We start from the raw sequence: 16,226 nt of genomic DNA on the forward strand, positions 1-16,226 counted from the left end.
TCAAGCTCCAGTTTGAAAGTTATGGTTGGAACACTTAAAAATATTCCCAGCTATAAAGGGTTAGCAGGGATGGGCCCTGTGGTGATGCAACAATAGTTCCATATCTCAACTGTGGTGGTGGTTACATAAATCTATACATATAATAAAATTGCAGGAGACCACACACACACACACACACACACACACACACACACACACACACACATCGATGCATGTAAAACACAAGAAATAAGGTCGGTGGATTGTACCATTGTCAATTTCCTTGTTTTCTTATTATACTATACTTGATGTTAGCATTGGGAAAAGAGAGGCTGGGTGAAAGATAGAGGAGACCTCCCTATATACTGTTTTGCAACTTCCTATGAATCTATACTTCAAACATAAGCTTTCTAAAGCAAGGGAATCATACACATATAAGATACACACACACACACACACACACACACACACACACTCACTCACTCACTCACCCTAAATTCCAGTGCTTCTCAAATTTTTCTACCCAAGTACTGCTAATCTAGGAAAGTAAATAGAGATATCAGGGCAGGGGATGGGGGCACCCAGAGCAGAGCTGAAATAGAAATTATGTTTTATCTTAACAAACATGGGAATTTTGCATTTCTTTTTAATGATTGTTTACATTTAATTTAGGAGAAAAAAATCTGCCAAATATGTAGGAAAGACTGATATTTGGGAAGGCACATAGCATTTATCCTGTGGTTTCACCTATTCTCTGGCATGCTGACCCCATTTGAGAAGCTTAGATTTAAACCCTCTCATACACACAGTATATATTTACCACTGTTATTGAACTCTGTTCCCCAAACCAAAATATGCACAGCCATATATACACATAAACACTGTTATTCCTGACTTTATTATTCTCCTACCCATTTTTCCCTTGACTAACTCTGTGTGTGTGTGTGTGTGCGCGCGCGCGCTCACCCCATTTCAAATGTGGACCAAAGTAGGTGGGGAGAAAGTATATGTAATACTTTCAACAATAAAGATTTAAAATAAAAAATAAATAAAACGTTACATGAATCTTAAAAAATACAAACAGCCCGGCCAGTGTGGCTCAGTGGTGGAGCATCGACCTATGAACCAGGAGGTCATGGCTCCATTCTTGGTCAGGGCACATGCCTGGGTTGTGGGTTTGATCCCCAGTAGGGGGCGTGCAGGAAGCAGCTGATGGATGATTCTCTCTCATCATTGATGTTTCTATCTCTCTCTCTCCCTTTCCCTTCCTCTCTGAAGTCAACAAAAATATATTAAAAATAAATAAATAAAATAAAAGTACAAACATATGTCCTAGTGTTATCCCCCTCACTTCACCAACAGAGTGGATGAGTAGTGAGCTGAGATAGTACCTGTTTTAATTAGTAGAAGTCAGAGTGAAATGGGGAATTGACAGTTGCTTTGTTCAGTTTTATTTTCTGTTTTTGTTTTAGTAGGAAAGATCTAACTTACAACCAAGTGGTAACAGAAAGGCAAAAAACTGCAAAACAAAGTTAATACTTCTTTGAAAAATATAGGCTAGCAGAGAAGGACAAATGAAAATACTGACAATCTCAAAATGGGACTGGGGTAAGTTTATTCCTGGGTTTCTGTTGTTTTGATATAAATTTTTTCATATTCAGAACATAAGTTTTTACTTATACTAAGGGTGTCATTAGAGCATTTTGAGCAAAGTATACATACCATAGTTTTTTTAATGTTGTAATTTAATGCTCAGGGGGAAATTACTTTTGGAATCTACACAATAAACATTTATAACCCAGTTCATCCTTTGTTAGAAATTGTAGCTTTCCTGTTGGTTGTCTCTAACTTTTCTACTGAAATTATTAGAGAAAGATAGATTCAGTCACACTGTGTACTAAAACCAAGAAGAAACAATAAGCTTGTTTAAAACAAGCAAAAATGTTAAGTAATTGTGTAAGCATCAAACACTTCCACATGCCAGAAGAGATGGAAATAGGACTGAACTTAAAACCACAGAAAAAGGAAGCTGGCACTGGTTCCCGTTTTCATGAAAAGGAAAACAAGGGGGAGAGTCCACAGTTGCCATGAGTACAGTATAAGAAAAGAAGGAAATGTAAGAATAAAAGTCAGTGGTTCCAAAATCTTCACTACACGTTACCTCTTCTGTGCTGATGAGAAGCTGAGACCAGCTATTCCACTTTGGGCATTTGTCTTTGTTTTCAAAAGTGACCTGATCAGAGTCCCAGCAACAGTGTTCATGGTTAAACCACAATCCTTTTGTGCATATACCTTCTTTTAAGTCTGTCATCCAATGAGCAGAGATGTCTATCAAGCCAGCTAGGGAACCTGATTTGAAGGGAGAGAAGGAAGGGCCAAAAATTTTAGAGCAAATGACAGAAAAGGGATAAAAATAATGGACAAACATATACTTTTCCCCATTCCATCTGCAACTTCTTTCTGCTTGTCTGTCTGCTTGATTTTCACCTACTGTCTCTAATAGATTTCACTTATTATTAAATGCCTGTTCAAGAGGGAAAAACAAAACAAAACACTGTCTACATTAAACACTGTGTCAATAGAATTTCTATATAGGGGAAACTTAAGGGAGAGCAAAGAGGTTGGGTGGGAACAAGGAGCAAATAGATTTGACCTTCCACTGATTTACATGGAAAGATTCTGCTTTGGCCCTAGCCGGTTTGGTTCAGTGGATAGAGCATCGGCCTGCAGACTAAAGGATCTCAGGTTCGATTCTGATAAAGGGCACATGCCTGGGTTGCAGGCTCAATCTCCAGTTGGGGGCATGCAAGAGGCAGCCTGTCAATGATTCTCTCTCATCATTCTCTCTCACTCTCCCCTCTTCTCTGAAATCAATAAAAATATTTTTTAAAAGAATTATAGTTTTTAAAAAAGAAAGATTCTGCTTTGACTTAGAGTTAATGAATACTGATCCATAAAGACAGTCAAGTTTATTAAAGATTATTTTATTCTCACATATACGTTAAGATTGAGAAAACTTGAATTGACCATATTAAAGAATATGATATGATATCTTATTTAAGATGGCGTGGGGAGGGGAACCGATGAAGGCTATGGGTGAAGGACTCAGTCTTGATAGTGATTTTGTCCCGTGGACAAGGGAATTTGAGCAATGGGCAGGAAGGCATTCTAGGCTAAGGGAACTAAATTTATAAAAGCACTCACAAAGAAGGTTACATGAAGCTGTAGACATATTGAAGCCTCCTGAGCCTAGGACAGTGATGGCGAACCTTTTGAGCTCGGCGTGTCAGCATTTTGAAAAACCCTAACTTAACTCTGGTGCCGTGTCACATATAGAAATTTTTTGATATCTGCAACCATAGTAAAACAAAGACTTATATTTTTGATATTTACTTTCTATATTTAAATGCCATTTAACAAAGAAAAATCAACCAAAAAAATGAGTTCGCGTGTCACCTCTGACACGCATGTCATAGGTTCGCCATCACTGGCCTAGGACATAAACACTCTGAAGTTTTCTTAGTGAGAGGAGCAAACAATATTATATACATAACATTCATCAAAGAAAAATGTGAGAAAGTAATAGTGAATGGGAACTTAGGTACTATGGCTAATAGACTGATAGGGTTAAGATAGTTATAGTACTTTCAATTTTGGCCTTTTATCATTTCTGTCACCCAAATGAAGAAATTATGGCATACAAAAATTAAATGGTCTAGAATATAACTTTAGGGAAATAGTAAAGACATCATAAAATTCACAGCCCCTGAATCCCCAGACTGTTCCTGCATTCAGACACACTGCTTCTATTTTAGCTCCCTAATGCTTAAAAACAAAATACCCTGTGTGTATGAGGGAAAGAAAAATATTCACCTAGTGACAAGAAATACATAAAAAAGTTGAGGATATTACATTTACATTCCAACAGGCTGGAGGCCATGCCATGTGTATGTTTTGGTAGGTGCTAAAAGTGTTAACACAGGTTATTTACATACTTGAATAACCTAGTCAAATCTAACACAGTTTGATACCTATTCTTGGCCACTCCAGCTCCCACCTTCTCTTCCTTCTAACTCTTATTGCACTTATTGCCTGGATTCCGAAAATTAACATGATGTTATAGAGTTTGGCTTGTTCTCTAGTAATTTCATGCATGCATGTCTTATCCTAACCAGCATGGGTACCCTCAATGCTGTCTTCCCTTCTACTTCTACCTCTCCTTTTCCCAACCAGCTCCTTCTTCCCTGGTTACAAATTTCATAAAATGCTTTCCCTTGTCCTTCTTACCACTTCAAGCTTTTGTCCCTTCTCTACTTCCAATGAACACCAAATATCTCCAAAACTTTCATACTGCTTGCCTCCCCCTGAACTCTCGCCCCTAATATTTGCCTGAGATGGTTTTTCGAGGTCATTGGTATTCTCTTAACTGCTAAACTATATAACCTTTTCTCAGTCCTCTTCCTTCTCTTTGGCATCTCTGCAACACTTGAGGCTACAGATCACTTAATCTATTATTAGCTAGCTCTAAACTGGCCAGACCATGTTCTCTCTCCTGTGCAAGGCAGAAGGGGCACCATTAACACCCTAGACCACAGGGTGGCAAATTATGGTCTGAGAGTCAAATCTGCCTCTGTGTTTGTAAATAAAGTTTTTCTTGGTCACAGCCCCACTCATTTGTTTACCTAATGTCTATGGCTGTTGTCATGCTACAGAAACCATTTGGCCCATAAATCCTAAAATATTTACTATCTGATCCTTTAGAGAAAATGTTTGCTGACCACTGCCCTAGATCATCTTTGAAAATCCAGCTATGGCTGAGACATTCCTCATTGCAACAATCATCGTATACTCCATGGCTTATGAATTATCTCTAGGTAACAGCAGCAGAGGTACCATTAATAACTGGGCTCTGTGCTGAGTGCTATGTGCGTTCTACCTCATTTAATCTCCGCACAAATGAGTAATAATAGATACTCATTATCCCCACTTTATAGATCAGTAAACTGAAGTTTTCAAGGGTTCAGAAACTTGCCAAAAGTCCCAAAACTAGCAAGTGGTGAGACTTGGATTCAAATCTAGGCAGCCACAAACTAGAGCCTGTGCTGTTAATTGCTATCTCATCTCATCCAACTCCAGGTTTCCCACTTAACATTCATTTTAACTCAATATTCCAGATCTTCCTGCACCCATCTTTTAATGCCATAAGGCAACATCTCTTAGCATCTCTGCCAGGTATTTTGGCTTTTTGCTTCCTCCAGAGGAGGGGAAACCTGCTTGGGAACTTGTTTTAAAGCTGTATTTGCATAGCAAGTGTAATATTCCAAGTTAGATCATATATTACTTGCTGTGGCTTGGGAGGTTGATGGAGATGATAGGGAAAGGTGGTAGCAGCCCACTTCTCAGTCACCATGAAAGAATGAGATAGTAAACTCCCTCAGGATATGAGCCATGTATTACATGCTTTTCTTTATCCCCAGTTGAGAGAGTAGATGTTTAAGAAATAGCTAGAAAAATGCCTCAGGAAGTCCTCTTCTACATCTTCTCTCCTAAACCCCATGTACTATGTATTTTTTTAAAAAAACTGTTTTCAATAGAAGGACTCTTCCTCAAGACAAGCACTGAAATGCCATGCTAACAGCACCTTAAAATGAATACATCATTTTATGGTGTACAAATGCATTTAAATGTAATTCCTCATTTAACATCATTTATTTACAGGAGTTGCAGGTACAGTGGGGTCTTGACTTACGAGTGTCCTGACTAATGAGTTTTTCGAGATACAAGCCGTCTCTCGGCCGATTTTTTGCTTTGAGTTGTGAGCTAAAATTCTGGTTACAAGCCAGCTTCAGATACCCCACCGCTAGTTGGCGCAGCGAACGTCACAGTGAACACCACAACATCAGCCCAGCATCATGTGTTTCACTCGTTCACTGTTGATTTGACATACGAGTAATTTGAGTTACGAGCTCCGTCACAGAACAAATTAAACTCGTAAATCAAGGCCCCACTGTATTAGTATCCCTTTACCACAGGGACATGAGCTTCCAAAAGATCCATCAGCAATTTATTTCATGTAGGAGAATTGTAAAGCACAGCACTCAACTCAAGCCATGACTTAGGGTAGGGGCATACCAAAATTTTGTGAGATTTATTTAGAAAAGTAACAGAGTTTACCATACCTGATAAAAGCCCAATAAGTAGCATCAACAACCAGCCAGAAAAAGCATCACTCACACTGTGAATTAAGGCCCATGTTGATTCTTTGCTTTTATTGGTAATCTAAGGAGAAATGAGAAAACATTGGTACATTCTACACACACGGTTGCTTTTTCACCTCCAAATGTGCAACAGAGTAAAGAAATGCAAAGACAAATATACTTATTGGGAATAGAAACCAATTTGGAGTTACTTCTCAAATAACCTTTGGCTGACTCAACGTAACCAAGAACTTAGAGGTTTATTGAACCTTGACTACTGATCCCCACCAATGTCATCTACAATATCGAAATGCCTGCGAGTATCTTAATCAGGCCTTCCCCATCCAGTTGCTGATTTCTTAAAGCATCAATCTATTTTGCTTACTAAAGTGGTCTCTTTCCACCCTAGACATCAGATATTTCAAGGATGGTCTCCTGACTCACAACAAATAGTTTGATTGTTTTTCAAAGAATAAATAAACATAAGCTTATTTGAGTGCTGAAAGTACAATCTGAGGTGTACTATCCAGAGTTGTGCTTCAGGTCAGGCAAATTGTAAGACTTGATCCCCCAAGCACCTAACAGTAGGTTGATCATAGATACTACATGATATTAGAAATGCATCTCTTTATTTTCAAAAACTTGCTGGGAATATCTGAGGCTATCAAGAGGTACGGAAAGTTTTACCTTTAAGGTCCTAAGCCTTGTCAATTTAACCCTTCAGTGCCCACATTCAAAACCAAGCATTGTGACAGCTTTGTCATTGGTAGTTCCCTCTTCTCTGTACTATTTTTTATCTTTGAAATTATGACTTAGCCACTCATCTTTATCTACAGCAACATCACAAATAATTATAATAAATTATCATTTTTAAAACTTAAAGTAGTTAAAATTTTCATTTTGATCTATAACTTCAAGTTTCCAGTTCAGTGGTGAAAGTAGGTGAGGTGACATTTTTCCCTGTGACAGTGCTTCCATTTGAACATTTCATAAACAAATTTTAATTTATTTTGAATTATTGGCATAATTTGTCTTAGATGCAACCATTTTAATATAATGGGAAATGTGCTCTTGTCATATCACAGATTACTTTTGCAATGTGAATAATGTTGAATATGCAACTGTTGACAAATTGAACTCTGAATTACAGAGAGCCAAAATTCAAAAGCCATACAATTCCAAATTTTAAAGCCTACCTGATGAATTGATAAAATAAATAGAATACATATGTGCTCCCAAATATCAGAAAGCTCTTTTAAAAATTTATCTTCATTGTTGAAAGTATTACAGATGTATCCTTTTTTCCCCCATTGACCTTTTCTAGCTTGCACCTGCCCTCCACCCCAGGTCTCTACCATACTATAGTCTGTGTCCATGGGTTATGCATATATACATATATATTCTTTGGTTTATAGAAATCACTCTTTTAAGTTAGGATAAGAAAACTCCTATGGGAGTTTTCAGTGGGATAATCAGTGAGATTATCACAAATCCAAGGATTACAAAGGAATTTCTCAAAACCTGTACTTGGGACAACCTAACTCCTGGGTTCCAGTGGTCATGAGAACACCAGTCAGGAGCTGGGAAAGGTTTAAGAATGAAAAGTGGCCCGGCCGGCGTGGCTCAGTGGTTGAGCGTCGACTTATGAACCAGGACGTCACAGTTCGATTCCCAGTCAGGGCACATGCCCAGGTTGCGGGCTCGATCCCCAGTAGGGAGTGTGCAGGAGACAGCCAATCCATGATTCCATTTCATCATTGATGTTTCTCTCTCTCTTCTTCTCCCTTCCTCTCTGAAATCAATTTTTAAAAAAATAATGAAAAGTGATCTGCTTCAGAGATTTACTGAGAAAAAAATAATGAACTCTGGGCAGAATGGGGTAATCTTAAAAATCAAAAATTAAATTCAGAGTCAAAGCAGAAATAGTAAGAAGGAAAAAATAATAATACCCACCGTTGGTTGAAGAAATGTCTCCCCAGAGGATCACTTACTGAATCAGGGTCACTGGGGCTGGGGCTCTACCTTATTAATAAGCTCTCTATGTGCTCCTGACACAAACTAGAAATTATGATTCCCTCACTTAAATGATACACAGCAACAAGTTCAAGGCAAATGACCTTGCTAAACTGCTCTGAAAAGTTTTCATCATACTTTGAAAAGTGGAGAAATTCTCTTGTCATATTCACAAGAAGCTGTCATAGCCATAAGTACCATCCATCTATTACCTATCAAGTTAAATCAATGCCCTTAATTTGAATTTGATTGGTCTTGTGGTTTTGTTTGAGCCCAATACATAAATTTACTTTGGTTTTATGGTTGTACAAGAGCTAAGAGCACAAAAAGTATATCTTGTATGCTTCAGTAACACTAAAGCTCTGAGGTTTTTTTCTTTTATTCCTTTAAAAGGAACCCATTTACTTTTCTTAGTTCTAAAAATCCTGCTTTAAGGGAAAACCATAAAAGGGAGATGAAATGAGAAAGGAGGATCTTTGAAATTTATTTTGGTCACTCCCACCAAGTTTGGTTTCACTTGTCTGCATAGGTATTTATACCCATTTCAGGCTGCAACGATCCTTCTCAACCACTTACTCTAGAAAGAAAAATCATCATTAAATATAAATTCTTTTCAAAATCATATAAAGACACATTACAAATAAAACTCTACATTGCCAATAGAAACCAGATTCAGCCACATCCAGGGCTGAAGGAATGACATATAAAGTATATCTTCAACTTCTTACCCTGGTGTTTCCTAACACTCATGTGCCATTTTCCACCTTACCTCTCGATGCCTATCCCGGTCTCGAGACTTCTCTCTCACCCAATCAATTGTATTGAAATCATCATAGGTTCCCACACCAGGGATTGGCTCCTCCAAGAAATCCATCATCCTAGTTGAAGAACCTATTCCTCCACCATTGTATGACTTGTCCTCTATATTGAACAGGAAACAAGACGTTGTACTTCAGACATTCATCATTTTTAATATCTCTTTTCTGGGCACCAATAGGTGAGCCCTTAAACTATCAGAAGACTACTGTTAGGGTGTGCTGACAAAGCAATAAAATCAATCACCTGGTGAGAACATTCATCACATTCAGAGGTTTCAATGGTCTAGGCACAAAATGAGTGTCTTCAGGCAGTGTAAATGGAAGGGGACAGATGAGAGTGGAGGTATAAAGGGAGAACTGACAGGAGTTGAAGTGCAGTGGGAAAGGATTTATAAACAAAAGACTGGAGCTTGGAGCAGCTGAAGTATTTCAGTTTCTGTTATGGAAGGGAGACAAAGGGGTCAAAGACCTTTGTAGACATATCACAGCAGAAAGCATTTTGCATTTATGAGGCAATAATTCAATCGTGGGAGGTGGCTTTTGCCTGAATGGGGACTCCAAAGAAAGCTTGTCAGCCTCTTCAAGCGTTAAGCTGGCTGGAATGTACATATTTTCTTTCAATAGGTAGAAGACTTTGATCCCTGATGTAACAGGCTTGTAGAAACTTTTACTAAGTATATCAGAACAATCTAAGATTTATATGTAGAGATTTAAAGAGCAGTGTAGGGCTCCACAATGATGTCCCTCCTTGATCCTTCAATCGGAAGAAACAAATCCATTTTTCCAACAATCACAGCCCTTTATCTGCTCTGCCTTTAGCATTTCTATTACAATTATTATGTAAATACTTTATCTTCTTTTCTGGACTAGAAGCTTCTCAAAGGCAGCCCTAGATCTGACTCGTCATTGCCTTCTCCAGCATATAGCATCTGCCCAAGGCTCAATAAATATCAGCTAAACCAAACTTTGTTTGATAAACAGTGGTGATAAGGAAGAAGTAGTCAAACTCAGAAGTTGTACTCATACAAGGGTTACTTAGTACGGCTTAACAAACTTACTCAAAATTATTTCTACAATTCCCTTTTGAAACAATATTTAGCTATTAAACACAAAATGTAAAACATTACTCAGGTATTTATGTAAATGAACTCTGAGGAAAAATGCAGAGTAATGCCATAATTGAACTCAGACAGCCAGAGCTCACATTTGCAGCATCAACGCTGGCAGATCCAAAGCTTTATCTCTAGACTATTTGGTGATGAATTCCTCTGCAGAGAAAGTCAAAGTGGGCCTGAACTAACCCCCCACTCCTCCTATCTGCATCCCCATTTTGACTCTAAACTTCTAACAGACAACTTCAGCACTCTGATGGGGTCAATTGGAATTAACACTCAAGCTATAGCTGGTTTACAAATTTGAGTCTTCCAAATACCTAATTCAGCATATCTTTCACAAGCAACACACATATTTGAAAGAAAAAACTCTGCAGAATCTAAATCATATTGAAGGTAAGGCTGGGGGTGGTGCTGGACTGGAGGAGGTGAACAAGTTAATCTTAAAACCCCTAATCAAAGTCCTTTCTCTATCTTCCAGCCTACCTGGCTGTAAAATGGTTGGCTGCTGAATCACCAGTCCAGCATTTCCTATCATGTTAGTGGCATACTGATAAAGATCAGTGTTGGTGTGCTGTTTGAGAGCTTAGAGGGAAATAGCCAGCTAGGAAATGAGGGCAGAAAGAGAATAAAGTATGTGGCGGGGGGGGGGGGGGGGGAACAAGCTGTTTCAATTCTCAAGACAAACGCTTACATGAACACAGGACATCAAAAAATCAGAAATTTACTTTTTAAAGCAGGTTAATGCTTCAATAGAATTTGCTCTGGTTTAAGATTGTCCCTTTCAGGAGAAATTAAGTAAGGATTTTGTGAAACCGATTTTTAAAAGCAACAGCTATCTAATGTTACACTATTATCAAATAAAGCCCCCCAGCTCAAAGGATATTAAAACAAAATGAAAATCTGCAACAGCTTCCTAAGAGAAATGAAAGAATCCTCTTACATCACTAGGTAACATGAGCACTGCATCATCCTTCTTTGTAGATAGTCTCCTGTTATAAATGCAAATTGTCAGGCAGCTCTAAAAGAGCAGGCAGTCATTAGAATCTGACAACAGACTGCTTGTGATTCTCCAGATTCCCTTCTCCCTGGGGTCACGCTTCTGTCCCTGGCCAGGCTCAAGTCAGCTTACCTTCAATTACGGCTTTCTTTTTTTCTGCCTCAAGGAAGAAATAACCTTGGCAGCCCGCATTTGGTCATTTAGGTTGAGAAGCTTTTACAGAAGGAGCCCCGGTATAAACTGCTTTAGAGGGGCACTTGCTGCTTTCTCTGCCTTTCACAGGAACAAACACCACCTAAAGAACTACCAGTGTTCCCCAGCAGTCAGAGTGTGATGTCACTGTTGGAATCACGTGACCAGACCCTTGGACCAGCCTTGGAGAAAGGAAGATTTTTAACCAAGCACAGAAGCCTTAAAGATGTAGGCTCATAAAACAAATGCCATCAGAGTGGGGGCAGTCAGGGCAGTTCAGAAAACTAGGGTCCATTTCCATCTGATTTATTTCACTTAGTGTAATACCCTCAAGGAAAGACAAAAATCACATGATATTACTTATGTGTAGAATATAAAATAAAACAAAAGAAACAAATAAGTGAACAAACAAAACAAAAACAAACTCATAGATACAGAGAACAGACTGCTGGTTACCAGAGGGAAGGAAGTGGGGAAGGCAAAAATGGGTCAAAAGGGTCAAATATATGGTGATGGATGGAAACTAGGTTTTTAGTGGTGAGCACGCAGTAGGGTATACAGCTATTGAATTATAATGTTGTACACCTGGAACTTTTATAATGTTATAAACCATGTTACCTCAATAAAAAAAATTTAAATGAAAACTGGGGTCCAGACAAGTTTTAGTCTTCAGACCACATTTAGCAGAAAATCCAAGAAGGCAAAGTAGAAATCTCCAAAAGCATTTAGAGTTACAGGGATCCTAAGTAAAAAAGGGAGAGAGGCAAATACAGAAAAGGCTTTTTAAAAATTCACTGCATAGCAATAACCCAGATAAAATCTCACAAATATTAACACTGACTGAAAGATCCCAGACCCAAGAGAGTACATAGCATGATTCTTTTCATACAAGCAAAAGCAGGCAAACTTAAATTATATAAGTGATTACATTACAAAGAGAAGCAAGAAAATGATGAAAGTAAAAACAGTGGCTACCCAAAGAAAGAGAGGGGGTTGTCATCTGGATGGAGCACATGGTAAGGGTGGAGCTTCTGAAATGCTTGTAAATTTTTCTTTTTTTTTTTAAAGTTGACAACATTTATTGAGTGACTTCTATCATGTATTATGTTAGCAGTTACATATAGCAGCTACTTAACATATTCTCTTCATCCATTTAATCAACAAACATTATGTAACTTATAGCCAGTTTGTGGCCAAACTGAAATTTTTTCATGTTGGCTATTATCATTTCTAAAAATTTATCTTTATTGTTGAAAGTATTGCAGATGTCCCCTTTTCCCCCCATTGACCTCCCTTCTCCCCACTCGCATCCCCTCCCCAGGCCTTCATCCCACTATTTTCTTTGTCCACGGGTTATATATATATGCATATTAGTTCTTTGGTTGATCTCTTCTCTCCCCACTTCCCTCTGAGGATCCTCAGTCTGATGCATGCTTCCATGTCTCTGGATCTATTTTGTTTGTCAGTTTATTTTGTTCAATAGATTTCACATATGAGTGAGATCCTGTGATACTTATCTTTCTCTGACTGGCTTATTTCACTCAGCATAATACTCTCCAGGTCCCTCGATGCTGTCTTAAAGGGTAAGAGATCCATCTTTTTTATAGCTGCATAGTATTCCATTGATCTGAGCAGTGGTTACCTGAGTGCTGATATTACAATTATTCTTTAAATTGTACACACACATTTTATGCCTTTCTATGTAAACGTTCTAATTAGAGAAAAAATAAAAAATAAAAAACGAACTGCACATGAACTGACTATGCAAGGTCAGTTATTTAAAAGTACCTTATAACTTTGAGCCCTAGCTGGTTTGGCTCAGTGGATAGAGCGTGACCAGAGCCTGTGGACTGAAGGGTCCCAGGTTCGATTTCGGTCAAGGACACATGACCTGGTTACAGGCTTGATCCCCAGTACGGGGTGTGCAGGAGGCAGCCGATCAATGATTCTCTGTCATCATTGATGTTTCTCTCTCCCTTTCTCTTCCTCTCTGAAATCAATAAAAACATATTTAAAATAAAATAAAATAAAATCACCTAACAACTTTGAAAACCCAGAATACAGTTAAGAAAATGAGTTGTTCCTTAGTATTAGTGCTCTAGCCAGAAAGAAACATAAAATTAGATCTCATTAATCCAAATTGGGTAAAAGTAGCTAGTTTAGCCATGAAAATGAATTCACTAATACATGTGCACTATTTTAAAGACTTTCCCACCCAAGCTGGTTTGGCTCAAAGGATAGAGCCATTGGCCTGTGGACCAAAGGGTCCCGGATTCGATTCTGGTCAAGGGCACATACCTTGGCTGCAGGCTCCTCCCCAGCCTGGGCCCTGGTTGGGGCTCGTGCAGGAGGCAACCAGTCAATATGTTTCTCTCACATAGATATTTCTCTCTGTCTTTCCCTCTCTCTTCCACTCTCCCTAAAAATCAATGGGAAAATATCCTCACGTGAGGATTAACAAAAAAGAGGGGTAAAAAAAAAAAAAGAAAGAAAAGAAAGGCTTTCCCTTCGTTGGCCCTATTCTGAGAGCTATTTTTAAGCAGGTCTTCATTAATTGTACAATAAGGCCAGGCCAGTAAAGAAGAATCAAATTGCCATTTCCCAACTTCCTAAGTGAATCCATAGGATGACCACTGTTAAACATTAATCCAATTACCGTGCTCCAATAATCAAACCTAAATGGAGGGCTTTAAAATGCGGGGTTACTCTAATCAATTCTTAAGGCCTAATACATCCTGAAATGTTAATACAACAAAACCTTATGATATGTAAGGAACTTCAGGAAACCTAAATCCTCTAAGTCTCGTCTATCATTATAATAACATCTCAGTTTCTTGTTTTTAATATATTTTTATTGACTTCAGAGAGGAAAGGAGAAGGATAGATGGAAACATCAATTGAGAGAGAATCATTGATCAGCTGCCTCCTAAATACCTATCCCCCAACACACACACACACACACACACACACACACACACTGGGGATCGAGCCCACAACACATGTGCCTTGACCATGGACTCGAACAGTGACCTCCTGGTTCATAGGTGGATGCTCAACCACACACCAGCTGGGCAACATCTCAGTTTCTTGATGAATTAATCTAGCATGACTAAGAAGAATTAAAATTAAATAGCAGCCCTAACCAGTTTGGCTCAGTGGATAGAGTGTCGGCCTGCAGACTGAAGGGTCCCAGGTTCGATTCCAGTCAAGGGCATGTACCTGGGTTGCGGGCACATCCCCAGTAGGGGGTGTGCAGGAGGCAGCTGATCGATGTTTCTCTCTCATCGATGTTTCTGACTCTCTATCCCTCTCCCTTCCTCTCTGTAAAAAATCAATAAAATATATTTTTTAAAAAGTAAATTAAATAGCAACTGATGGTATTGTGGCAATGAACTACAAAGCTTAAAAAGCAAAGTTATTTGTGGCCCAAGTGGGGCTGTCTTATACAATTACACATTTAGAAAAGTATATATGTATATATATCTTACTTAAGGAGGATGGCATGCCCAACCTCACAATCCTCCTTCAAGGTCATTCTTTATTAAGTAGGATTCTACCTGTAGTATTTAAAAACCACTACAGAAATCACTTATATTATCTAATAAGACTTGCATTACCTTATCTACACTAATAAAAGAGAAAAATGGTAATTGGCATACGGCGATACCGTTTTCATTGGCTAATCAGGGCTATATGCAAATTAACTGCCAACTAAGATTGGCAGTTAACTGTCAACAAGATGGCGGCTAATTTGCATATGTAGGCACAATGCAGGGAGGCGAAAGGGAAAGCAGGAAGAAGCCCCCTGCCACTGACAGTGATCAGAAACCCAGGGGGGAGCTAAGAGCTGGGGGGCAGGGCAAAGGCAGCCCAGGGCCGCCTTTGCCCTGCCCCCCAGCCATGATCGGAGAATCAGGCGCCTTTGCCACCCTGGCCAGTGATAGCAGGAAGTAGGGGTGGAGCCAGCAATGGGAGCTGGGCACGGTCGAAGCTGGCAGTCCCAGGAGCTAGGGGTCCCTTGCCTGGGCCTAAAGCGAAGCCCATGATCGCGGTGCCCCCCGCTGCCACTGCAGGTCCCCGCTGCCTGGGCCGGATGCCTAGGCCAGAGGCGTTAGGCCTGGGCAGGGGCAGAGCCTGCAACCGCGGGGAGCTGGGGGACCCCTGCCCAGGCCTGACACCTCTGCCGGAGGCCTCAGGCCTGGTCAAGGGGCCGATCCCGTGATTGGTGATCGGAGGGTGATGAGGGTCAACTCCTCTGGCTGAGGCATCAGGCCTGGGTGGGGGGCGGAGCCGGGGATTGGGGGGATATGAGGGTCCCCTTGCCCAGGCCTGAAGCCTGGCTCAGAGGTGTCAGGCTTGGGCGGGGGGTGGAGCAAGCGATCAGAGGGAGATGGGGGTCCCCTGCCCAGGCATGATTCCTGGGCCAGAGGCCTCAGGCCTGGGCGGGGGCCAGAGCCAGTGATCGGGGGGAGATGGGGGTCCCCTGTCCAAGCCTGACACCTCTGGCGGAGGCGTCAGGCCTGGGCAAGGGGCCGATCAGGCGATCGGAGGGTGATGGGGGTCAACGCCTGAGGGCTCCCAGTATGTGAGAGGGGGCAGGCTGGGCTGAGGGACACTCTCCCCCCCTGCCACCCAGTGCACGAATTTCGTGCACCGGGCCCCTAGTATTAGACTATAAGATGCTATTTGTTATGGTACCTAAAAAATGCTCTTCAACATATAGCGACTGGATTGCTTAACTAGAACCATGTTACTAACTTTTGATGAAAGAACATGTGTTTTTCAAATGCTACATCAGTGCTTCTAGGGCAAGGACTTTTTGTTCCATGTAAATTCACTTCCTTTGAAAACTAGAAGGCTGGTAGCTATGATGCAGTCCTCATTCTAAAATGGAGTTTAATTACAATTCAGATAG

At 40.0% G+C, this 16,226-nt stretch overlaps 1 protein-coding gene across 1 annotated transcript in view; it reads right to left on the reverse strand.

The window, feature by feature from the left end:
• Window positions 1-16,226, reverse strand: part of CLCN5 (chloride voltage-gated channel 5) — a 62,431-nt gene that overhangs the window by 14,475 nt on the left and 31,730 nt on the right. The window contains exons 3-5 of the mRNA XM_081081501.1: window positions 8,959-9,110; window positions 6,159-6,258; window positions 2,141-2,328 (exon numbers count right to left, since the gene is read on the reverse strand). Of these exons, the coding sequence (XP_080937627.1) occupies window positions 2,141-2,328; window positions 6,159-6,258; window positions 8,959-9,110 (440 nt within the window). The remainder of the gene's footprint in view (window positions 1-2,140; window positions 2,329-6,158; window positions 6,259-8,958; window positions 9,111-16,226) is intronic.

This window comes from Myotis nattereri (genome assembly GCF_964212035.1).
Source record: "Myotis nattereri genome assembly, chromosome: X".
NCBI classification, from domain to species: Eukaryota; Metazoa; Chordata; class Mammalia; order Chiroptera; family Vespertilionidae; genus Myotis; species Myotis nattereri.